General features: G+C 41.9%; 1 protein-coding gene across 3 annotated transcripts; it reads left to right on the top strand.

The window, feature by feature from the left end:
* Positions 1 to 179: 179 nt before the first annotated feature.
* LOC131280900 (SLAM family member 9-like) lies at positions 180 to 23,912 on the top strand. Of its 3 annotated transcripts, none has more exons than XM_058309928.2 (7): positions 180 to 275; positions 9,987 to 10,340; positions 14,853 to 15,152; positions 16,868 to 16,981; positions 17,271 to 17,416; positions 19,956 to 20,036; positions 20,137 to 23,912. In XM_058309928.2, the coding sequence occupies exons 1-7, from the start codon at positions 212 to 214 to the stop codon at positions 20,239 to 20,241; spliced, it is 1,164 nt and encodes a 387-aa protein (XP_058165911.1). In that variant the 5' UTR covers positions 180 to 211; the 3' UTR covers positions 20,242 to 23,912. The 3 variants fall into 3 exon arrangements, with proteins under 3 accessions (XP_058165911.1, XP_058165912.1, XP_071063592.1); XM_058309929.2 differs by having other exon boundaries at positions 195 to 275; positions 10,002 to 10,340; XM_071207491.1 differs by having other exon boundaries at positions 202 to 275; positions 10,002 to 10,345; positions 14,897 to 15,152.
* Positions 23,913 to 24,908: the final 996 nt, after the last annotated feature.

Below are 24,908 nucleotides of genomic sequence, written 5' to 3' on the forward strand. Positions count from 1 at the left end.
ACAATTTTGAGCTTTCCAAATTTTTTATGTATATATATATAATGGGTTATTTTTATCATCAGAAAAAAATCAATTTCTTTTTTATTTGTGTTTCATTTGGGTAAAGGCAGGAAATTGCTTCTAGCGTAGGAGGAGACTTCAGGGGAGGAGATTGGAGCTGAAGGGTGGGTTGAGGGATGGGTGGAGCCAGTTTTCATACTCACAGGCAGTAATGGAGTCTTTTAGCAGCTGGTTGTTCCCCCAGCTTTTGATGCTTCAAATCAGCCTTCTTCTTGGTGAGTAGTGGGGCAGATGGGGCTGCTCCAGGGAGGGCCCGGCCGGAGGCTGAGGAGTCAGGTGAGAGGGAGACAGGCGGCAGCTGGAGCTTCCGTGGTATCAGCATCCTGATACTTCAAGTGCCTCTAAGCGTTGAGGGAGAGGAAAAAGGGACTAAGGCTTTTCAGAGATGGCTGCAAGTTACCAGTCCCCAGCAGAGGAAAATGACCATCAAACCTCTCTTGGAAAGGAAAGTGTACTTGTTCTGCGTGGCTACTACAGCTGTGAACTCACAGGGTTGAACTCTGCCCCCAAGTTCCCTGTTGCTTTGGCAGAGAGAATCTCAGGAGGATCTTCTCTCCATCCCCTACCCAACCCTCCCGCCTTCTTTCTTCCTTCACTGCCAGGCTGAGGGAGGGGTCAGGACAGCTTTCCCTCCCGTGCTTCACTCAGCCCAGGTGAACTGTGTGCCAGCAGTAGTGTGGGTGAGGGGATGAGGGTTGAGTTGGCTGGGGTGGGGGTGGGGGTTATCGGACTGTCCCTCTCCTATCTGAGGGTGCCCTTCCTGTGTGGTTAGAAGCTGCTTCCAAGGACACTAGGTGGGGGATATATATTGAGAACACTGCCTCCTGTGAACCAGGCTGCTACTCTGCCCTTGTCCACAGCTCCCTGCCCTTGTCCACAAAATCCCATGTCAGGAAGGAAAGGTTGAGCTGTGCAGTCTGACCCACTGGGTCTCAAATTCCAGTTCTGCCACTTTCTGCCCTTAAACTCTTGTTTGGGCAAGTCACCCTGGGGCATATACTTTTCTGATCCTCAGTTTCCTCAACTGTAAAATGGATACAATTTTTAGGTCTCAGTGTTATTCGGAGGATTAAATGAAATAGTGCATACTCCTAGCAGTGTTTGACACTGGGACATTGTAGGGATGTAATGTATTACTTTTCTACCTTGAAAAATTTGCATGTTAAATACTGTAAAAGAAAAGAGCAGCATGGCTCCTTGTGTCATAATTCAGTTTCATATGGTCCAACAATTTAAAAAGAAAAATAAACAAAAGGTTTCTCTTCAAGGGGGTTGTGGAAACACAGGGATGGAGTATTTTCCCATGCTCCCTACCCCACCCCCTACACAACAGCAGCCAGTGTAGGCACTCTTGAAAAAGTTAGGTCCCTCTTACAAATCAATAAGAGAACTACCACTGTTGATGAATGTGCAAATGACATGATCAGCATAAAGAAAAAAATACATAAGATAAGCCTGAAAGATAGTCACCCTCACAGGTAAGCAAATAGATGCAAATTAAGAAACCTGGATATCATGTTTTGCCTATCAAATTAACTTTTTTTCCTTTTTAGTGAAAACTCTGTATTGGCAATGGGGTAATGAGACAGGCACTTTCTTATGTAATAGGCAGTTTTTAAGTGAGTAAAAAACTCCTTGGCAATCCATTTGATGTGACAAAACATGTAAAATCCTCATACCTTTTTCCTTGATAATTCCACTTTTGGGATCCTACCCTAAGGAAAGCATTCACCATGCAAATAGGCTTATGCACAAAGACATTCATTTTGGTCTAGTTATAATAATGAATAAATTAGAGGTTAAATTAAATGTGAACTAGTTGCAACATTATGGGGGTGACAATGACTGCTCTAGGTAAACAATGTTAGTTGGGTGGCTGAGAAAGTTTTCTTGAGCTGAGAAGATGGAAAAGACTTGGTTGGAAAGAACATCAGGAACAAATGTGTTTGAGCGTCTGCCATATGCAGGAGCTGTACTAATATGTTACATATATTATCTCATATATTACATGTGGAGTTGGGAAGGGTAATGAGGTGGGAAGTGCCAAGAAAATGAAGACGCTGCCCCTCCCCAAGTACTCATGCACTGTAATGTATGTTGTGAATTTCACTTTACACATAAGCCTTGCTAAGTAGATGGGACTACTCTTTGTTTTGCATTTGAGGAAACCCAGGCTCAGAGAGGCCAGTTAACTTGTCTGAGATACCAGGGCTAATACGAAAACAGCTGAGATTCCATCAGTCTCCAAGAAAAAGTTCTGCCTCAGATTTCAGAGAGATGGAGACTCAGGCTGTGAGGACAGATCTTTCTGAGCACTACATTGTCCTCGCCCTCCTAATCCTCTCCTGCTCCCACACTGACCGCTGAGCCTCCTAATCAAGGAGGGGAGGGGGGTGTGGAGCAAGCTTCCCCAATGCAGCTATTTAAAAGAAACTAGTCTTCTCTCGTAACTTCTGTCAGTCCCTTTCTATTCTATCCTCGAGGAAAATTATTCCCCTGACTTTTCTTAATAGGGAAACAGTTGTGCCTTAGCGCTTCCCCTGTCTTTCCTTTCCTTTCCCTATTCAAAATGCTGTCATGTCGTGGTCTGAGTCCTGGAGTTTTAGGGGTCAGTGATTAGTTCAGGAAGCACAGCTGTTTTTCCCTTAAGACGTGGCTGGCTCCTCCAGGATCCCAGACCCACTCTTCTGCCATTATAGCATTCGTGATCAACCTCTGATAAGAAAAAGCCTTCCCTGTGGCTGGGGAAGGGGTAAACAGGAAGCGACTCAGCCTCTAGCTTTAGGTTGCCCAACAACCACTGAGAGCCGGAAGCCCTTCAGAAGGGGAGATGCAGCTGTCTCTGCCTTAGCAAAGCTGGCATCAGCCTTCCTCTATTTCAGGGCCTCTTGACCTTTATTTGTTCCATGGACTGGTTTCCCAGTCAGGTGAAAACCATAAATCCCTAACTAAGTCCACACTATACTGTGTATTATTTGATAAATATATCGCACCTGCACCAACACGTTCCCACAAGAATAATGTTTTTTAAAAATTACAATTCAAGCTCACAGACCCCTTCTTAAGAACCTCTGCAATCCTTAGCAGATTTACAACAGCCAGACCCTGGCTGCCTGGAGTTCCACGTGATGGGGCCTGTGGGGAGGCGGGAGGTGGCTGGGTGCTCCTACCCACAGGGTCCTTTTTATCCCTAAAACATTGACATAACAAATCCTGAAAAAAAATTTTTTTTTTTTAATCTAAAGCAGTTGGCATCTGTATTAGTCAGCCAAAGGGGTGCTAATGCAAAATACCAGAAATAGGTTGGTTTTTAAAGGGGTATTTATTTGGGGTAGGAGCTTACAGGTACCAAGCCATAAAGCATAAGTTACTGCCCTCACCAGAGTCTATTTCCACGTGTTGGAGTAAGACGGCTGGGAACATCTGCCTGCTCTTCCCAGGCCTTGCTTCTCTCTGGGTTCAGCTCCTCTGTTTTCTCCACAGGGTCAGCTGTAGACTATCAGGCGAATGGCTCTGTCTCCCTGGGGTTTCTGCCTTGTCTAAGGACCCATCTCTAATCCTCTGTGCTCTTTTCCTGACTCAGGTCCTCTCTTCCCCAGGCTTCAGCTCAAGATTCCAGCATCAAACTCTAAAGCAAAACTCCAACATCAAAAATCCTTTACTCTGTCCTTTTTCATGCCTTTTACTGGTGAATTCCCACCCACCAAAGGGTAGGGACTCAATGCCCTACTGGCACAAGAGGTTTACATAATTATTTAATCAAGTAAACCTATAAATCCAACATAATCGAATATGCTCAGAGGAAAAGATCAGTTTACAAAATAATTCAATATTTCTTTTTGGAATTCATCAGTAATATCAAACTGCTACAGCATCCTATCATCATATTTAATCTTAAAAGTTTGCAAGGGAAAATTTCATAGATGTGTATTTGCATGTGTCCTCAAGGCAGGGCACACAGGATGTGTTAGTGTATGATGGGCTGCATAAGGCAGCACGGCTATAATTCCACAACTTTAGTCTAGTGTTTGAGTCATTACTGGATTTGTTCCTTTTCTTTTATGATTTACAGGCACCAGAAGTACAGGTGGAACAGAACTGGAAACCAGAATTCTGGATCTTATAAGGATTGTGGTGCCAACTTCATTCTATTGACTTTTCTAAATTTTGCTGTAAATTGGGAACTCTATCTCCCTGTTCATGGGAATCTTTTCTGTAGCCTGTGAGAAATATCTTAATACATTTCTTTAAATATCAAAGACAGTGAGAGAGATGAGAGAGAGAACAGGAGGGAGCCAGTGCTTAGATATATTCCAGACCATGTAGAGTTTCACTGATGTGTAAAGCTCTTGCCTTCCTCTTAATAGCAGTTTTCAGTTTCTGGAAATTTCTTTATTCCCTCCTTTTTGTGAACCCTGGTCACTTGCTTTCTCTTTCATTAGTTTCCCATTCAAAAGACCAAACATTATTTTGAGAGGAACAACTGCCCCCTTCTTTAAGTGTTTTGTCAGAAAGAAATAAAACCCTTAAATCATTCCCACCTACAAACAAGCATGATTTAGTGTCTCTAATCGTTCAAAAATCCTTCCTTGAAAGCATAAATACCCAAAAGAAGAAATTAAAAAGTGGAAACAAAACCACAGATACAATAGAAGTTAAACAAATATAAAGACTATTTTGTTCAACGTTGTACAAATATATTTGAAAAACTGTATGAAATGGCTAATTTTCTAGGAAAATATAATTTACCACAAGAGACTCCACAGGAAAGAAAATCTGAACAGATCGATTTCCTTATTAAAAAAACAAAACAAAACAGATTAAATGGTCAAAGAGCTGTTCTTAAAAAAGTACCTGGTCCAGGAAATTTCACAGATTAATTCTAACCAATGTTTATAATACAGATAATTCCACCTTCACAACTATAATTTAACATTATTAAGAGATACTAGTTTACAAAGTAAGACCCAAGAAAGAGATGAAGCATAAAAATTTGAATGGAGAAGTTTATGTTATCATAAAGATAATTTCTTTACTTGGAAACCCCGACAGAGTATATGAAAATATTTACAGGAAGCAGATGTGACTCAAGCAGTAGAGTGCCCACCTCCCACTTGGTTCCTGGTGCCTTCCGAAAAAACAAAAACAAACAACAAGCAAAACAAATGAAAAAAACAACCCAGGGAAGCCGATGTGGCTCAGTGGTTGAGGGCCAGCTTCCCACGCATGAGGTCCTTGGTTTAATCCCTGGCCCCCAGAGGATTCCCTAAAAATAAACAAAACAGGAAATGTATGAAAGATACATTAAAAATGCTACTGAAGAACAAAGAGTAATTCATGAAACAAAAGAAAACATAGCATGTTCTCCAATAGGAAAACTAAATCATAAAGAAATCAAATCTCCTGATGTTAATCTATAGATTTAATGTGATCTCTGTAAATACTACCAACAGGATTTTTTGTTGCTGTTGTTTTGTTTTGTTCTAGACAAGCTGATTCTTTCCATGGAAAAATAAGAAACAAGAACATCCAAAACATTCTGAAAAGATAAGCATAATACAGGGGAGTAACTATACCGAAATTAAAATACATCATGAAACTGTAATTATGAAAGTAGCATAGAATGAGTTTCTGTGAATTGACATAGAAAGTCCAGAAATAGATACAGTAAGTGGCTTTGAGACAACTGGTTAACCATCAGGAAAAAATAAAGTTAGATTTACACCACATATAATACCAAAATAAATTACACATGTACTAAAGATTTAAATGTGAAAAAGGAAAAAAATCATGAGATAATTTTTCAATAACCAAGAGTAGGAGCAGCTTAAGTTTTACAAAAACAAACAATAAAAAAACCCTCTGAAACCAGAAAAGATTGATAGATTTGACAACATAAAAATAAAAATTTTCTACGTGGCAAAAATGACTATACACAGTCATTGTATTTTCCTATACAAATTAGCAAAAATATTTGCAACTTGTATATTTAAAGGGGAAAAAAAGTTGGAAAGTACTTACAAGTTCATCAATTGGAAACTGTTCCAGACTTTTTTAAACCAAAAGGCATGATTTTAAGATTTTTAAAAGTCTGCAGACATACTTAAAAAAAAAATAGTGATACTGTCAATAGTATAGTGGCCTGGGATATCAAGAGAAAAAAATATCTCAAAAACAGACTCAGAACTCAAAGAAATGGAAAAAGAAGGGGGCTATTAGAAACTTAGAAGACAAAGCCAGGACATCTGATATGGGAATAATGGAAATTCCAAAAGGATAACAAAGAACAGAAGGAGGACTGATGTTACAGAACTAGCAGGAGATTTCCCTGAGTTCTGAGAGAATGCTAAAAGGACTCCTCAAGTTCCAAGTAGATATTTTTTTAAATTGAGAAAACACATACTTAAGCATATCCAGCTATAATTACAACAAAAAGAAAAACAAAACTTAAAAAGCTTCCAAAGGAAACATATTTTGAAAGGAAAAATGATCAGATCATGCTTCTAAACTGTAATACTGGAGCCTGAAGACAATGAAATGGCATCTATATATTATCAGGTATGTTGGTTTGAAACTAAATGTACCCCAGGAAAGCAATTTTTAAAAAAGTAAACTTTATTTCAATTTAAAAAAAAGCAAAGCATTTTCTTAAAGTTAATCCATTTCTGTGGGTGTGAGCCTATTTAAATAGGATCTTAAGATGAGGCAACTTTTGTTAAGATACGACTGACCTCTTCAGGATGGGTCTTAATCCTCTTACTGGAGAGAAGGGGGAGGCCAGGAGATGCCACTGTGTGCCTTTGGGAAGGAAAGTATAGCCTTGATGAGGCCTAGATTTGGACATTTTTATCAGCCTCAAAAGTCTAAGTTAGTAAATTATCATTGTTAAGAGCTAACCCATTTTGTAGTATCCACTTTCAGCAGTCTAGCAAACTAAACATTGTTTTAGTTTGCTAGGACAGCAACCCACAAATCCTTGCAAATCAGCCAAATATCACTGTCAGGGTAAGAGGAAGATATTAGCAGCTAAGTAAGGAATCAGAGAATAGATGACCCATGGAGCCCATTAGAGAAAATCCTCTAGAAATTGCTCCATCAAACAACAATTTAACCATATCAGAGATCTCAAGAGAAGTGAAAAACAAAGAGCAAATGGCGGTAAGCAGTGAACCACACAATGAATGTCATTAAACCACAATGGATGATGGTAATGGGACTAGAAGCTTCTAATTTAAGTGATAAATTTGAAATAAGGGGTCATATTTTTAGGGAAAGTGTAACAAAGGTCTGGAATCACAAGTCTTAACTACCTCAGCAAAACCTCCTAGTTGGAAGGACGTTGCAGGACAAGGGGTGAGAGTTCATAAGAGACTCTGGGATGGGCAGAGAAAGTGGGCTAGTATGCTTTATCCTACCTGGGTGGTGGTGAGTGGTGGAAAATTGAAGATGGGGGACTGTGGGGTATCATTTGAATCTTTTAATGTGACAGTAGAAAAATATGTGTTAGAAAGGTCAGTATTATTGGAATGGAGAAGCACAAAAGAATTTTCAAACTGCCAAAGAGTAAAATGAAAATGGAAGGTAGCCTGCCCTCACCACTCAGCAGTACTGCCACAGTTGACCACCCTTCCTTCTGGAAACACTCTCCTTGGTGTCTGCAATATCATACTTGCCTGGTTTCCCTCTCTATTAGTCAGCCAAAGGGGTGCTGATGCAAAATACCAGAAATGGGTTGGTTTTTATAAAGGGTATTTATTTGGGGTAGGAGCTTACAGATACCAGGCCATAAAGCATAAGTTACTTCCCTCACCAGTCTATTTGGAGCAAGATGGCTGCCGACGTCTGTGAGGGTTCAGGCTTCCTGGGTTCCTACGTTCCTGGGGCTTGCTTTTCTCTGGGTTCAATGTTCCTTCCTTCCTGGTGCTGGCTTCTCTTTCCTCTGGATGCTGACTTCCCAGGTCTTCAGCATCAAACTCTATCATCAGAAATCCCCAACTCTGTTCTTCACCATGTCTTTTATCTGTGTGCCCCACCCACCAAGGGGTGGGGATGCAACGTTCTTAATCATAACTCAATCATGCCCAGGTGCAGATCAGATTACAAGCATAATCCAATATTTCTTTTTGGAATTCATCAATTATATCAAACTGCTACACCCTCCTATGCCTTTGGCTGCTCCTTCTCATTTCATCTTTAGAGAACCCTACTCTTCTAATGGTTTGTGCCAGCCGGCTTCTTTTCTCAAACTGAAATCTCCCCCCGAGATGATTTTTAGCTGATCCCATGGCTTTGAATAGCATGTCTGTGCTGATGGTCACTTCTCTAGCCCAGACCTTTCCTCTGAGCTTCAGACCCCTACTTTATTGCCTATTTCACTTTTGCTTTGGGAAGGCAGAGTTTAATACATCTAAAATTGAATTCTTGATTTACACATATGCTCACCTCAAACCTGATCCTTCCCCAGGCTTTACCAATTCAATAAATGTTGCCAGCTTCCACCCTAGAAGTTATCCTTGGTTCCCTTTTCTTCTCTCTGACGTCTCCTTACCAGACATCCCTGTCAGCTCTACCTCTAAAATTTATCCTGAATCTCTCCACTTGTCCTCATCCCCTGCCACCATCCTTCTCTTACTTACCATAGTGCAAGGGACTCCTAACTGGAATCCTTTTCCACCCTTGCCCTCTATAAACCATTCTCTACAAGGTATCTAAAGTGATCATTACAAATGTAAATCCTCTGATATTACTCCACTGCTTACAGCCATACAGTGGCTTCCTGATGCATGCAGAGTAAACCCAAACTCCCTACACATCCTACAAACCTTCCCTGTCTTTCCGTCTTCTGTTGACAAATCTCTTCTCTTATTCTGCTCCAACTGCAGAACTCCAGAAATGAGAAAGCTTATTTCTGCATCAGAACCTTTGTTCTGTCACAATTCGGACTCAACCTAATTGTTACAACTCTTAGGATCCTTTCTTAATGACCCTTCTCCATCCCGCATGTCCACCAAACCACCACTGTTCCATCTCATTGGCCTAGGTGTCAGTCAGGGCTCTTGGTTAGAAGGTATAGTGTGAGATTGGCTCTGACTTATAAAGGAGAAAATTCCACAAATATGAGAAGGAAGTTCAGATGCCAGTCAACAGAAATGAAATTTGTGACATTCTTTTTCATTTTCTTCATAGCAGTTAAATTATCTGAAACCATTTGTTTTGACTTGTTTCTTTTTAAGACTCTCACTTACTGGGATAGAAGCTCCAGGAGAGCAGAGACCTTGTCTGCTTGTTCACTACTGTATTCCCAGCAACCTCAACAGTGCCTAGCTCATGAAATAGTTATTGAAAGAAGGTGGGCTGAGGGCCTAGAGCAGTAAAATTTGTATCAAAGGGGTAGGGTAGAGTGTCAAGAAAGAAAAAATAGTCAATGGTGTCCAATGCCACAAGATGCTCCTGTAAGAATTGGATTGAATGGTGATAATTATATTTGATAATTAGGAGATTATTAGTGTCCTAAGCAAAAGCATTTTCAGAGGAGTGATGGGACAGAAGCCATATTGCTGAGGGTTGAGGAAAAATAGTGCAGCAGAGAAAACTAGATGATATTCTCCCAGTGTGTACAGTGGGAAAACTGAATTATCATATGTCAACTTTAATATTTTCAGTTTCTTTTTCCTGAAATTGAATTAAGGGTCATGTTGGGTGCAAGTTTTAAGGGAAGGAAAGAGCATAAATCTGGGAGGGTGACAGACATGGCTTTGAATCAGAACGCCATATTCTACATCAGTACATCAAATTATTTCTGAAGTTCTATTTCCTTGTCTGAAAAAATGGAGATAATTCTCTTTTATAAATATCAAATTAATGTGATGTGAAAATATATAATAGATATGACATGAATGTTTTCTCAGTGCTTTCTCCAATTTTAGCTCTTCCTTTCCCAGGTGTCCAGAATGTCAAACATCCCAGTTCCCCCTGCACATTTAACAGCACTGTGGGGCAATCTGTCCAGCTGCAGCTGAACTCCTCCTTGGACCCTAACATCCGAGAGATTGAGTGGAAATGGGATTCCAAGATACAACAGTTACTGGTGACGTGGAAGCCTGATGTTAAACCTGATTGGTATAGCTTTTCAGACAAATACAAGCACAAATTCAACCTGACAAAGACTGCTTTTTTGAACATCAGTAATCTCACTATGGAAATGAGTGGACTATACACAGCGAAAATCAAATTCCATTCAGGAATATCCCGGGAGGAAGCCTTCATGCTCTGCGTGTATGGTAAGGTATGGGATCATGCCCTAAGCAGGTGTCTGACTCCCAGTTTACCTTAAGTAAGTTAGCCTAAAACCAGGTAAATCAAACAATCCTGTTCAAGGAGTTTTTACATCTCTTCTGATGTCCTAAAAATTGTAAAGAAATATAAAGTTCAGGGGATCTAAGCTCAGGAAATGAGTTCCTTTGGAATTGTTCATAGGAGAAGAGAAGCTGTTGGGCATTCTCTGTCAGGGTCACAAAGTCTCTTCACTTTATGTCTGCTTCTATCTCTCTTTCTCTTTCTCTTCTGTCAGATTTATCTCAAGATTCTCCATAAGGAAAAGAAGATGGCCTTGAGCAGTTATGGGTCCCACCAATGTGAGAAGAAAGGGACTTTCTTGCCCCACTCCACATAGAAAATTTCAGGGAAAGACTCTAATTGGCTAGGTTTGGGTCACATGCCCACACCTAGAATGACCACTGTCCAGGGAAATAGCCCACTCTGATTGGCTCGGTTTGGGTTGCATGCCCACCCCTAGATTGGCCACTGTACAGGGGAATGGCCTACTCTGATTGGCTAGGACTAGTACTTTTACTCCCTCCTGTAACCAGCGTCAGGGTGTTGTGATTGACAATCATATCAAAAACACAAAATTGGAACAGAAGAGAAATTAACAGAAAAGTAGAGGTGCTATTAGCTTTTCCTTTCTCCTTCATTCTATACCCTGGCACTCTGCCAGTGCTCAGATTAAATCTCCCAACAACACTTGCTTACTCCCATCACCTGTGGAATCAAGTTCTAACTTGACATTGGAAGCCCTCCACCAGCTGATGCTGTGCCATCTTTTCAGACTTCTCTCCAGCCCAGTACATTGTTCCTCAAGTATTATCTCTCTCTCTTCCTTACCTCTTGGCTTCTTGCCTTTCAGAACCCAGCTCAACTGTGACAAACTAAGTGAAGCCTTTTCTGGTCGGTCCCCATCAAATGAGCCTTCTCAAAGTTGTTTTCTTCTCTTTAATGAAACTAGTTTCGTTCTGCCTTGTGCTAGAGTTATTTGGGTGTGATCTACTCACTACTTGAGAACAAGGCACCCACCACAGTGTCTTGTTCAGCAAATTAGTGTTCAGGAAATTTTTCTTTAACTTAATAGTATTAAACTTAATAGAATTTAGCAATATTTAAAGAATACTTGCAGAAACATGCTTTTTTTTCAGGATTTTTGGTCATTTAAGTCTGATAATATTCCTTTATCCATTGAAAAGGGTTATATATAATAAAAATTCATATAGACCAAAAGCTGAGTGAATACTTTAAATGCCTAAGAGAATAAACTTTCTAACCACCCATCTGTGCTTCAGAACACTTCTTAATAGACATTGCATTTGGCATTATAGTTCAATTATTATCTATTCCCTAAATCAGGTCCTTTAAAGAAGCTGCTTAAAAATACCAATTTCCCCAAGCACTGGTTCAGTGAGTCCTGGGAACTGGTAAGAATTTGTATTTTCAATAACTACTCTAGATCAGGACTTGGCAAACTATGATCTCAGGTCAAATTGAGCCCATAGCCTGTGTTAGAGGTTTGCAATAATTAACAAGCTGTAGCTGTTTCCCCTGATATGCACTGGGGAAAAGCTAACCTCATCCCGCATAAGCCTACGTGCCTAAGGGCATGGCACTTCCCCACAGGTTAAATAAAGATGGGAGTATCAGCAGGAGATAAAATTCCTGCAGAACAAAGAAACATCTGCTCCTGCAGCATTCTAGGAAACCATAACTCCCTAACCCACTATCTTCTAGTCACTATCTGGAAAAAGTTACACCTCTGGGGGCTTCCAATTGGCCCCTACACTTCACTCGGACCTTCAACTCCCTCCCACCAACTATCATTTCCCCACCTAGGAAAGTTCTGTATAAATTCAGGTCCCCCCCTTCCAGGACTGGGCTGAAGTCTCTCTTCAGACCCCACCATGCTGGTGGGGGAGCTGAAGTCTGTTCTTCAGACCCCCTCTGTTGGGAAAGTTTCTTAATAAATTCTTTCTTTATCTATAGGCACATCAGTCTCCATGTCCCAGTAACTGAAATATTTTTCTCCAATAGCCTGTTTCTGTAAATAAAGTTGTATTGAATGCAGCTGTTTGTTTACATGTTGTCTTTGGCTGTTTTGTACCAGAATGTTAAAGTTGTGTAGATGGACAGGGACCAAGTGGACTTCAAACCCTAAAACATTTATTTTCTGGCCCTTTACAGAAAAAGTTTTGCCACCCCTGTCCTGGCTCATTTTGCTGACACAGCTGATGATCTATGTAACTTCCTTCGGTTATTATGAGGATTAAAGGAGTTCATGTAAAGCCCTTGGGCAGTGCCTGAAAAACTATACCTGCCTAATAAATGCTAGCTACTTCTCTCTTTTTATCTACTAATGGAGTAAATTTTACACTAGGAACTTTCCTATTTATACCATCCTTGCATTCCTCTACTATCCAACATGATCAATATGTTTTGTTAGATTATATTTACTAATATTTAACTTAGGAATTTAAGATTCTGTGTTGATTACAGGTATTAACCCGTGGATTTGTGAGTTGTGTTTTGTCTTGTTTTAGGTACTCTCCTTGTTTGGTATGAGTATTAAAGTTAAATTATCCCTTCAGAATGAGCTTTTTCTAAGAATAGAACAGTTTATATAATATGGGAATTTTATTTTCCTAACCATTTGATCATACCCCTAAAAGCACATGTGCTCCGTGCCCTTTATAAGATCTTTCCAATGTCTACTAAGGCTATGGGTGCATTCAGTTTTTCTACCTTTTCTTAAGGGAATTTGGATCATTTGCATTGTCCTAGAAAAACAGTATTTCATTTACATTTTCAAATACATTGATATATATTAGTACATAGTATTTCCTTACACATTAACAATTGTTAAAAATTTTTATTGTTCTGAAAATACATCACAAAAAATATTACGTTAAAAAATATAAGAGGTTCCCATATACCCCACACCCCACACTCCCCACTCCTCCTACAATCAACAACCTCTTACATCATTGTGGCACATTCATTGCATTTGGTGAATACATTTTGGAGCACTGCTGCACTGCATGGATTATAGTTTACATTGTAGTTTACATTCTCCCAGTCCATTCAGTGGGTTACGGCAGGATATATAATGTCCAGCATCTGTCCCTGCAACATCATCAAGGAAAACTCCAAGTCCCAAAAGTACCCCCACATCACATCTCTTCTTCCCTCTCCCTGTCCTCAGCAACTACTGTGGCTACTGTCTCCACATCAATGCTATAGTTTCTTCCATTACTAGTCACAATAGTTCTATAGCAGAATACCAGTAAGTCCACTCTAATCTATATTTTATTCTTCCATCCTGTGGACCCTGGGATGGTGATGTACACTCCACCTCTATATTGAGAGCGGGCTTAGATTCCACATGGTTGACGGATGCTATTCTCCTGCTTGCAGTTGTAGGCACTCTCGGTTCCCTGGTGTGGTGGTTGACCCATCTTTACCTCCTTGTTAGCTGACCTGGGTAAGTCCAATGAACCAGAGAATAGGAGTTGCTACTCTGCTGAGGCTCAGGGCCCAGCTGGCACATGGCCAGCCCAGAGATTCAAGTTTCCTGAGTATACACCAACCCCAGCGCTAACCACTTCAGTAAAAGTGAGAGAAGAAGCATGTGTAGAAAGGCCGCATCTGAGTCCAACTCCATCACACTCAGGAACACAAATACAAAGTAGGGCCTACTGACATGGCACTGAACTCCAGAGCCATTTGCCATGACCACAGAACCTGTCTGTCTCTGTAGCCCTCAGGAGCACCAGTACCTGGGGTTGCATCTACTTTGGCTGTCTTTGGGATTCTGCTGAGACGTGTGTAAGCACGACCCCTCTGATGACCTCCCAACTCTTTTTCGAAGACTCTTAGCCATATAAACTCATTTGTCTTTACCATTTCCCCCTTTTTCATTTTAATACCTTTTTTATAGTTATTCCTTAATTCTCATTCCTAATATATAGCTTTACATATGCCTTCTATTTTGAAATTTTCAGACCTAACATTGTCCTCTTTTTTAATTGGCCTTTTTGTTTTAAATGTACTATTGATTTTGCTGATTGAGCTCTCCTTTTTCATTGTTTTCCATGCGTTATCAGTTCGAACTATGTTTGGCTGCAATTAACATAAAACTTGATTTTCAAAGGCTTAAGCAAGTCAAGTTTATTTTTCTCACATCACAAGAAGTTAAGAGCCCCTGGGCTGAGTTAGAAACCCTTATGGCAGAGTGAGCAGGTTCTTCCTGAAGCAGTTTTTTTCTTTCCTTTCCTAGGAGGTAAGGGAATTGAACCTGGGACCCCATATGTGTGAGGCAGGTGCACAACACTGACTGTACCTTCTCCACGCCTTTGTTTACAAAATAGGTTCCCTCTGGCTGCTTCATCCCATGGGTGAGAGAGGCTGATCTACTTGGGTGGGCTTCCGATCCTGAACCTCAGTTTCTCTTTTGTCCCATCTTACTTTAGAGCCTATCCCCCACCCCCAGATTCTGATTCATTCTTCATCCAAGGCATCAGGCTGGTGCAACGTCTCGCTGGAGTGTGCAACCCCAGAGGCTACAGAGAATGTGACAGTGACCTGGCTGAGCAATGGGCTTCTTGAGGAGCTGGAGCAAAGAGGGATCCTGGGGCCAACCTCCAACTCCTGGAAGCTGAATCTAAGCCTGCCCCTGAGCCAGGTGAACATCCACCTCACCTGTGTGGCCAGCAACCCAGCGGACCAGAAGAATGCTACCTTCGACCTGGGGACAACCTGTGCATGGAGGGGTGAGTGTGATCTACTTGGAAGGGCAATGAAAATGAGCTGGAGTGAGTAGAACAGGGCCAAGCCTGGGAGAATTTGGGCAAAGGGATGGGCCTGAGGAACATTTTAAGGCAGTTTACACAGGGCAACTGAAAGTGAATGGACATAGTCTTTGTGCCAATCCTCAAACCTGCAGGTCCAGACATTGGACCAGATCAGTATACGGAGATTGCTGCATCACTCAGGACACAAATACTGTTTTACAGTGGAGCTGGCGTGTGGGTGTCCCCTACCTGGCCACCCCTTTTCCCAGCATCATGGAGACTTGAAAACTGAATTAGTCACCAGAATCCAAGCAGCAGGGAGGAGGACTTGAGGAGTAAAGCCTGATGATCCCCGGAGCACCTACCCCAGCACCTCCCCAGACTCTGGTGCCCTTCCTGGATGTGCTAGGCATGCCGGGGTTCAGGTTCTAGATGCCCCGTTTCCTCGCTGCGTGCCAGACATCCCCTTTCTGGGGATGGTTACCACCCTGAGGAAGTGAGCCCTAGTTCAGCCCTCCTGAGTGGGGGGAAGCACCTGAGGCCACCAGGACCAGTCCCCACCCTTCCCATTTAGCCTAAGGGGTCACCCCGGGTGGGCTAGGGGGTGGGAACTCATACAAAGGAGCCATATCCTCAAGGGTCTTGGTTTCATAAAATCTGAAACCTCCCACCTTCCCTTGGACTCCACAGAAAGAACAACTGATGCAAAAGAGGAAGTGTAGGAATGAGCTCAGCTACTGTCTCCAGTTTCATGTGAGCTCTTTTTATGCTTGCTCACTTAGGGCTGTCATCTGAACAGTCTCTTGCTGTCATTTCCTTACTCACTCATCCACTCAGCTTTTAACCCATAAACCTCGAGTGCATACCTATATGTGCTGGGGTCGGGGACAAGGTGAGGTGGAAACTAAGAAAAGTGCCTGCCTTCAAGGACCTCACAGCTAAGTGCCATGCCACACATTCTGGCTCTGTGACCTTGGATAAGTTACTTAATTTCCATCTGGAAAATGGGGTAATAATTTTGCCTACTTCTTTGGGTTTTTTTTTTTTTTTTAATTGAAGAGTTAATCAATGTAAAGCTACTGGCACAGTATCTGGCACATAGTAAATGTCAATGATTATTAGCTAGTGGCAGCTAAGAAATTTATAAATATGTGGTCAGTTGTTAAATGCTGAAATTGAGGCAAATAACCAAGTGTGGTTCAAGCATATAAAAAAGAAATTGAGTACCCGCCTGCAGGAGTTGGGAAAGGTGTCATAGAGAAAGGAACAACTGTTCGGCCTTGAAGGATGAATAGGAGTTTTCTTCTGACAGTGTGAAAAAGACATCCCAGCAGAGAGGACAACATGCTCTGAGGTCTGGTAACCCTAGATCCTTTCATCCCCCCTTCCCCTTGGAATGAAGTTCTCATCTGGGGGGCTGGGGAGAGAAAGGAGGAGCAAGCTGAGGAGTTAAGCACTGGCACACCTGGCCAGGGGAGCCTCCATGCTTCTAGGTAGAGCTGGTGCGGGGGCCCTGGTGGAGGAGGAGTTAAAAGGGCAGTGGCCTTTGTGCAGAAAGACTAGAGAAGAGGAAACCCATCAAGGCTGCAGCAAGCAGGCACACTTGGGAGACGGGCCTGTGCCAGGGCTTCCCATCCCCATCCCTGCCCACCAGGCCTGACTGAGGCAGCTCTGACACCAGGCTTTGACCCTAGGCTCGCCATGGAGCAAATGGCTTTGGAGAGGAGGCATCCTCGTCACGGTTCTGATACCGATCCTGGCAGCTGGAGTGTGCATCTGGAAGAGGCGAAAGAGAGCGACTGAGAGAGGCAGGTGTTGGGGAGACCCTGGGGGGAGGGGCAGCGGATGGAGGAGACCCCAGGGAGAAGGGACAGCCCTGGAGGGGACAATGAGGCAGACAGGCTCACTGAGCTTTCCTGTGAGTCATGGCTGGGAGCACGTTGAAGACAACAATGCCAAGAGTGATGGGTATGTGAATGGTCAGAAAAGAAAGGTGGTGGATGGGAGCAGTGGGGCAGGGGTTGGGAGCTGCTCCGACAGCGAGGCAGTGAGGGCGGTCCTCACCCTGTTTCACTCTGATTCTACTCACCCCCCAAGGTGGGCCTGCTCTCCTGCCAGTGGTGCGGGGCTCAGCAGTGGCTGCGCAGGTGCTCCCCACAGAGGACTATGCTCACTTGCAGGCATGTGGGATTGACTGCCAGGATCCTCCCTACACGGATGTCAGTTTCCTGAGACACCAACAGGTGGGTCTAAGGGAATCAAAGCAGGTCAGTCGTCATGCACAGAGGCCACGGATTCCAGTATATCCAGGGTATTCTGTTCCCTGGCAGTCCCTGGGTCGTTTTGAGTTGCAACAATATGGTTGCTTAGCCTGGGTAATCCCAGCATGTTAAGGACTGAGGTACAAAGGAAGGAACCTACCGATGGTGAAGGTGCCTCACATGTCCATCTTCACACTCACAATCTTGCCAGTTCCTTGCTACCACCAGTGAGCAGGACAGAGGAGGGCTGGAGACCCAGTGAAGCAAGGGACTGATCCAAGGTCACACACCTTGGCAGTGGCAGATGAAGGACTAGAACCCAGGTCTCCCTGAAGGAGCTCATGATCCACAGGCTGACACAGGCCACGGTGAGACAAGACTGCAAGGGACTCCGTGTCTGGAGGGAGACCCACAGGACGTACGAGTAGGGCATACCAGCAGATCTGCAGGCAGGGCAGACACAGGTTCTGAGGAGCACCAGGGAAGCACCCTGCACCCCCACCCTGCCTCACACTAGTGCCTCCCTTCTACCTGCCTGTGAGCCTACCACTAATGTCACCCCTTTGTGGAAAGGTTTTTTCACCTCCACTGATCCAAATGTCCCAGAGACAGCTGTGGCTACTGGCTCTTAGTGAAAAGTGGTGCTCTGGTCCCAGGAGAAATGATTCTGCTGAGAAGGAGCAGGGAGAGGACTAGTTGGCGGAGAGGGCACTCAGGGTCTTCTCCAGAAACAATGGTTCTCAAACTGTAGTTCACATCAGAATCATCTGGAGGGCTTGTTAAAATAAACATTGCGGGGCCCAAACCTCAGTTTCTGATTCAGTAGGTCTGGGACTACCTGAGAATTTGCATTTCTAACAAGTTCCCAGGTGATGCTGACACTGCTGGTCCCACATGTTGAGAATTGCCAGCTGAAGAGTGATAGAAGCAGATAAAGCTGCTGTCTAGACTCCCAAGAGTTGCCAGTGTCTGGGTCTCTACTCTTTCCATGGTTTGATTTCTTTAAAAATGGGGCAACTCTAGATCATTGAGCCAGAGGATATTAGGACCTTTCCCCTGGTGTGATCCCAACAGTTTATAGTGGGGGAAAAGACCTTTGGGACTTACCCAGAGAACCATGGCAAACACACGGCAGAGCAGGAGTGTCCTTGCTCCCAGTCCAGGGCTCTGTCCACTCTCCTCACCTGCCCTAGTGCCTGCTACATTGCGGCTTCCCATTTCAGCCCTTCTGAGCTATGTTCTTCTCTGACCTGGGTCCCAGGAGACTGAAGAAATAGCTCCTTGAGACCCAAGCCTCAATACCCACCTACTAGAGAAGCCCAAAAGTGAAGGAAGGATAGAAAAACAAATCAGGTGACATCTTCACCAAGAAACTCAGCTCTGCCATCAGTCCCTTCCTTGGGGAGATCCAACCTGATGAAGAAAATGGATACTCTTCCAGGACAGAGGGAGACAAGCACAGGGAAGAGATTGGGGAGGGCAGATGGCATGATAGAGCAGCATCAGGCGAACTAGGTTTGAGACACAGATCTGATATCAACTTCTTGTTTGAGCTAGAAAAGACATTTTACCTCCCCGGGCCTCAATTTCTTCTTTTATAAAATGTGGATTATAGTAATGATACCATATATTTACCTGACGTTTTGAAGATTTATAAAGCACTTTTCTATGAGGTCAGCCAAGGCAATTTACAAATTTGTTCAACAAATATTTATTGAGTGCCTTCATATTCCCAGCAACAAAATTCCTGCACTTGGAGAATATACACTCATACATAAAATAAATAAGCAAATTGATGATGATAAATGCTAAGATGAAAATAAAACAGGGAAGGAGGTTAGGGAGATTGGGGCATGCAATTTTAACTAAGGCTGACAGTGAAGACTTTACTGAGATGTTGACTGAGAACCTGAAGGAGATGAGGGACTGAGTGATATGATGTCTTGGGTGGGGAGCAAGGGGAGGGGGAAGGATGGAGTCTGGCCAAGGACAGAGCAAATGCAAAGGTCCTGTGGAATTCAAAAGAGAGCGATAAGAGATAGAGATAGAAATAGAGAGATATCCAGACTGAAGTTTCATATTGGGGAGATTTTGGGGTTGAGATGTTATTTAAAGCCATGAGACTGGGTGGTCCCTCTAAGGAAGTGAGTATAACTAGAAAAAATAAAAGTTAGGGGACAAAGTCTTGAAGCATTCCAGTTTAGAGAAAAGAAGGAACCAGCAAAGGAGACAAGGTGTGGATGTAGTTGCAGATCCAGTCTTATTGATAGCAGAAGGGGAGGAGTGAGGTATATAGAAATAATGCCTGAAGGAAGGGGTGAACCCCTAAGAAAAGAAGGTTGTAGGAAGAGCTGAGAAAGTGGAAAGAGAAAATTAGAAGACAAGATAGAAAATATTTACCTGAATCAGAACCTTCTGGGTGAAAACAAGAAGCACATGGGGGGAAGTAGAGCTGACTGACCCTTCTACCTAATTCCTGGTAGTTGACCAAGAGAACTCCTGAACCTTGTTTCAATTGTAGAGCAACACTGAGAAGGGCAGCTGCAATGCACGGATCCCTGAACAGACCTTGGCAATCCACACCATCTATGAGAAGGTCAACGTAAGTCCAGAGTCCATGGAGGGAAGTAAAACTTGACTGACCCTTCTACCTAATTCCTGGTACTTGACCAAGAGAACTCTGAACCTTGTTTCAATTGTAGAGCAACACTGAGAAGGGCAGCTGTCATGCACGGATCCCTGAGCAGACCTTGGCAGTCCACAACATCTATGAGAAGATCCAGGAAAGTCCAGAGACCATGGGGTAGTAAGGGTCCTTGGAGAACTCAGCTATATACCATCCTTCACCCCAGGGATCCTCCTTAAGGTGGAGATGGGACTAGACTCCAAGTCTACTTGACCCATCCTACTGCCAGAGCTCGCCCTGGGTTACTCATCCACAGGTTGTGAGCAAGTGACTTGCTACATGAACATCAAGAATGGGAGGTGAACCCTTCAGTTTTCAGCCAGACTTCTAAACTCTGATCTACTGTCTTAGTGTGCCAGGACTGCTATGGCAAATACCACATAATGGTTGGCTTAAACAGAATTTATTGGCTCATAGTTTTGGAGGCTTGAAGTCGCAAATCGAGGTGTCAGCAAGGCCTTACTTTCTCTCAGTCTGTAGTGTTCTGGGATAGCCTGCTGCAATCCATAGGGTTCCTTAACTTGCATCTCTGCTTCCACTATGTGGTGACATCTTTGATGTCCTCCTGACTTGTAGCTTCTCCATCTTCTGGTTTCTATGGACTGTGTCTAATTTTCCTTTCTTTATAAGGTCTCCAGTAATATAGATTAAGACCAACACTGATTCAATTTGGCCAAATGGTAACTAATAATAACATCCTCAAAAGGTCCTATTTACAAATGGGTTCATATCCATGGGAATGTGGCTAAGATTAAGAACTTATCTTTTGTTTTAGTACATGATTTAATCGTCCTTTCCTTCTAGCCCTCATTAGGGAATGCCCATGGTGAGGCAGGACCTGTGCAGGATGGTCAGGGGAGAGACATGCTTTCCTAAAATACAGTTCAGTGATGCCTGAGAAAGTAGAGCCTTGTGTAGAGGACTTTCAGGAAGTCACAGCCCAGCTGGCTACCCAAGAACTGAGAGGGGTTGGTCTTTGGCTAGGGAAAATGCAAGAGGCCAGCAGATGTAAGATTCAGGGTGAGGACTCCCCAGCTGCACCATGGTGGAAGCAGAGGAGCAGGTAAAGATTGCTACCTCTAGTTTAGGGCACTAGGGAAGGGGAGATGAGGGTAAGGGGTTGGAGGGCTTGGAGTGGAGCATGAGGAGGCGCGGAGCTGCTGGGGCGCAGAGAAAGAGGCAGGGTAGGATCCCTGCTTTTGGGAGAGCACCTGGGGAAGGCCCTTAGACAGGACCCCAGAGTTCAGGAGGCCGCCTATCCTTAGCTGGGTCCCTGTGGCCTGTGCACAGTGATTTTGGCAAGAAGGGAAGCAGGGACACACCGGGGACCCACCTTGGGGTTGGGAAGCATGAGAGATGACTTTGAGTTTTGAGGCTAGGTGACTGAAATTTAAGTTGTTTTCCATTCTTAGCAGGACAGTGACAGCTGATAGGCGGGAGGGCTAGGAGAGAGTAGATGTGACTTTGTTTTGCATCTCGGTAACAAGCTCACTAACTGTTGTGGTGCAGCAGTGTTGAAGTGCATAGGTTCTGGAGCAAAAAAAAAAAAAAAGTGTCTAGGCTCCACTGTTGGTTTCCCTTCTTACTAAACATTTGACTTTGAGCTAGTTATTTAACTTTTATATGTAAAATAGAGACAATAATAATACCATCCTTAGTGGTGGTTTTAAGATTGAACGAGTTTCATACAAGTAAAATTAAAGTGCTTAGACCTGGTGGGCTCAATCAAAATTAGGAAAAGTTATTTATTGCTGGCACGATGTCATACAGCAATGTTCAGGCAACAACTGGTATTGTACCTGGGAGTTTGGAGTGAGTGGGTGTTAGTGATAGGCAAATGAAATATTTTCATATACGCAGTAGTGGTAGCCACAGACCAGATGAAATGACTAAGTAAAATCAAGAAGACGGAAAAGAGAAGCAGACCAAGAAGTTGGGGAAATACCTTAATCTTGCATTTCCAGAGTCTTCATTTCATGTTGAACTCTAATTGTTTTGTGGTTTAATTTTAAAGGAAAAAAAGTTTCCCTACATCCTTATATACAGTATAATAGCAATGGAAAGTATTATTTTTGGTATTTACAACCATTTTGTGCTGAAGAAGAGTTTGATAAAGCTGTCTGATAGAAAAAGAAAGTTTATGATCTGATAAAAATGGTTCACTATAGCACAGCACTTTGCAATCTAAAATCCTTTCCCTTCATATTTGGTGCTTACAAAAGAACCCTGTGAGGTGAATATTTATCTTAGGTCAAGCACCTTCTAAGTTCCAACTTTCCAATGACTTCCCATCTCTGAGGAAAAGCCACTGTTCTTTCAAAGCTCAGTTGCCCACAGGACTTTGTCCCAACTGTCCCCGTCTCTTTTCTCTAGCCTGTTATTCTCTCCTTCTCCCTCTGTCATTCTGCATCAGTGGCACTGACTTTCTTCCTGCTTCTTCAGCATACCAGGCATGTTCCTACCTCAGGGCCATTGTTCATCGTGTTCTCTCTTTTTACTCCAGAAAACTACAGGACTCCCTCCCTTTTCTCCTTCATGTCCTTTTCCAAGTGTTACCTTTTTGAGTGAGGTCTTCCCTGAGCATTATTTGGAAAAAAAAAAAAAAGATTAAGGGCGAGCTGGTAGTAGAGAAGGGAGTGGTGGAAAAAGAAGGAAGTATTTCTTGAGCACCATCATATTCCAGGCTTAGTACAAAGCACAGTAAATGTACTATCTCAAGGTTTCTCAAAATTCAAGTAATACACAGAATCTTTATTTTTATTGTATAAGATATGCATGTAGACCAAAAGTCAAAAGGCATGTCTTGTTAAAATTATTACATGTTATCATTTGTATTGCTATTGTAAATGGGGTCTTTATTTTAACTGGTTGCTTAAAATAAAACATATATAATGCATATTAAGCCACATTATTACATTTTCCTACAGTTTGTAATGGTTTTTCAGTTGATCCCCTTGAATTTCCAGGTAAATAATCATATTATCATCAAATAATTCTAGTTTTTGTCTTCTTTCCAATTTTTTATGCTTTCATTTCTTTCTCTTGTCTAATTGCATTGGATATTACCTCCAGAACCATGTTAAATAATGGTGATGATAAAATATATCCTTATTTTTTTCTAATTTTAATACAGATGTTCTAGAATTTCCTCATTAGCTTGACGTTACCTTTGGGTTGAAGCATATATATTTTATCATGTTAAAAATTATGTACCTATCCTATTTTATCAAGAGTTTTTCCAAGAATGAATGTTAAATTTTAGCACTTGACTTTTAGCACTTGTATAATCATATGATTTTTCTCTTTTCATGTATTAATAATACATTAATAGATTTCTTAATATTGAAACATTCTTGCCCTACTGTAATAAACCCCAGTTGATATATTAATATTTTAATGTATAATGGTTTGATAATTTTATTTAGGATTTTTACAAAACATTCATAAATGAAACTGATGCGTGGCTTTTCTGCTGTAATTTGTTAGTTTTGTAATTGTGTTATGCTTGTTAGAGATCTCTTTGAAAGAAAAGAGGTCTCATTATCCAATGCTGGTTTAAATTATTTTTATTACAATTTACTTAAAGATGTACAAACACAAAACTTTGTATACATTTCTTATCCTCATGCAACTTTTATATTATAAATTGAAAAAATATATAAAATAACTAAAATCAAAACATAAAATGAATAATATTCAAACTAAACATTTTGATGTAAATTGATGAGTGTTTTTGTTTTGCTGAAACTAAATCATTGATGTTGGGAGTCAGAATAAAAATCTGTAGCCGTACATCAGGTTCTATATTTAATATATATATTTTAAAAATTAATACAAATAATGCTGGTTCACAGACAGTTTTCATACAGCACTTGATTAAAGTCTTTGTTTACTAGTTCAAGATAGTCAACCTCATGCTTAACCAAAACTCTGCCAGGTGACAATTGATATATTTGTAAAATTATTTTATTCTCTGTTTTATACTTAGCATTATATCATTATTGAAATCTCTAGTCAATGTATTATCTATCTATTTATTATTGCAATCATAGAACAAAAAAGTTCTTCACTGGATATTTACTACCATCCTTACTGCTAATGAACTTTTCCAAGTTGATCCATCAGAGACAGAATCCCATACATTACATAATTAATGCAAAGAATTGTCTTTTCTGTGAAGAGATTTCTATAGACATTAAATTAAAGGACCTGCTACATTTAGGGCCACTAATCAAAGGTATCCTCTGGAGGAGTATTCTGTCCCCTGGAAAAAGTTGGCAATATTTAAATGACATTTTCTGAATGATTACTTAGATTCTACACTATCGAGCTTGGTGTGTCTGAAAGGTGATGTGGTATGGAGGTGGCTCCATTAGCCAGATGTCAATTCAGCAAATAACCAAGTCACCAAAATTATCAAGTAAATCCACTTACTAGAACTTTTTTCTTTTAATTATGCATAAAGTTTAAGACAATTCATATTGGATAGAGTGTTTTAACAGTTTTGAAGACTTCCATGTCATTTTAATTGTTTTCATTATTTCTTCCTGGAAGCACCTTAAGGAATGCTTACCTTTTCTCTACCCAGCTCCCTGCTAGGAGGAAAAGAAATCAGTGCATTGGAAAGCCTGAATTGCTAATTCCTGAAAGGCGAGACGGAGATGGAGGGGCAAAAAGAGGGAGAAATAGAGGGATAAAGAAGGGAGGAGATGGAAGTGGCTAAGGCAGGAACTGAGGGGCAGAGAGAGGGGGAGACAGAGTGACAGGAAGGAAATCTGAATCCCCAGA

Source organism: Dasypus novemcinctus, chromosome 13 (assembly GCF_030445035.2).
Source record: "Dasypus novemcinctus isolate mDasNov1 chromosome 13, mDasNov1.1.hap2, whole genome shotgun sequence".
NCBI classification, from domain to species: Eukaryota; Metazoa; Chordata; class Mammalia; order Cingulata; family Dasypodidae; genus Dasypus; species Dasypus novemcinctus.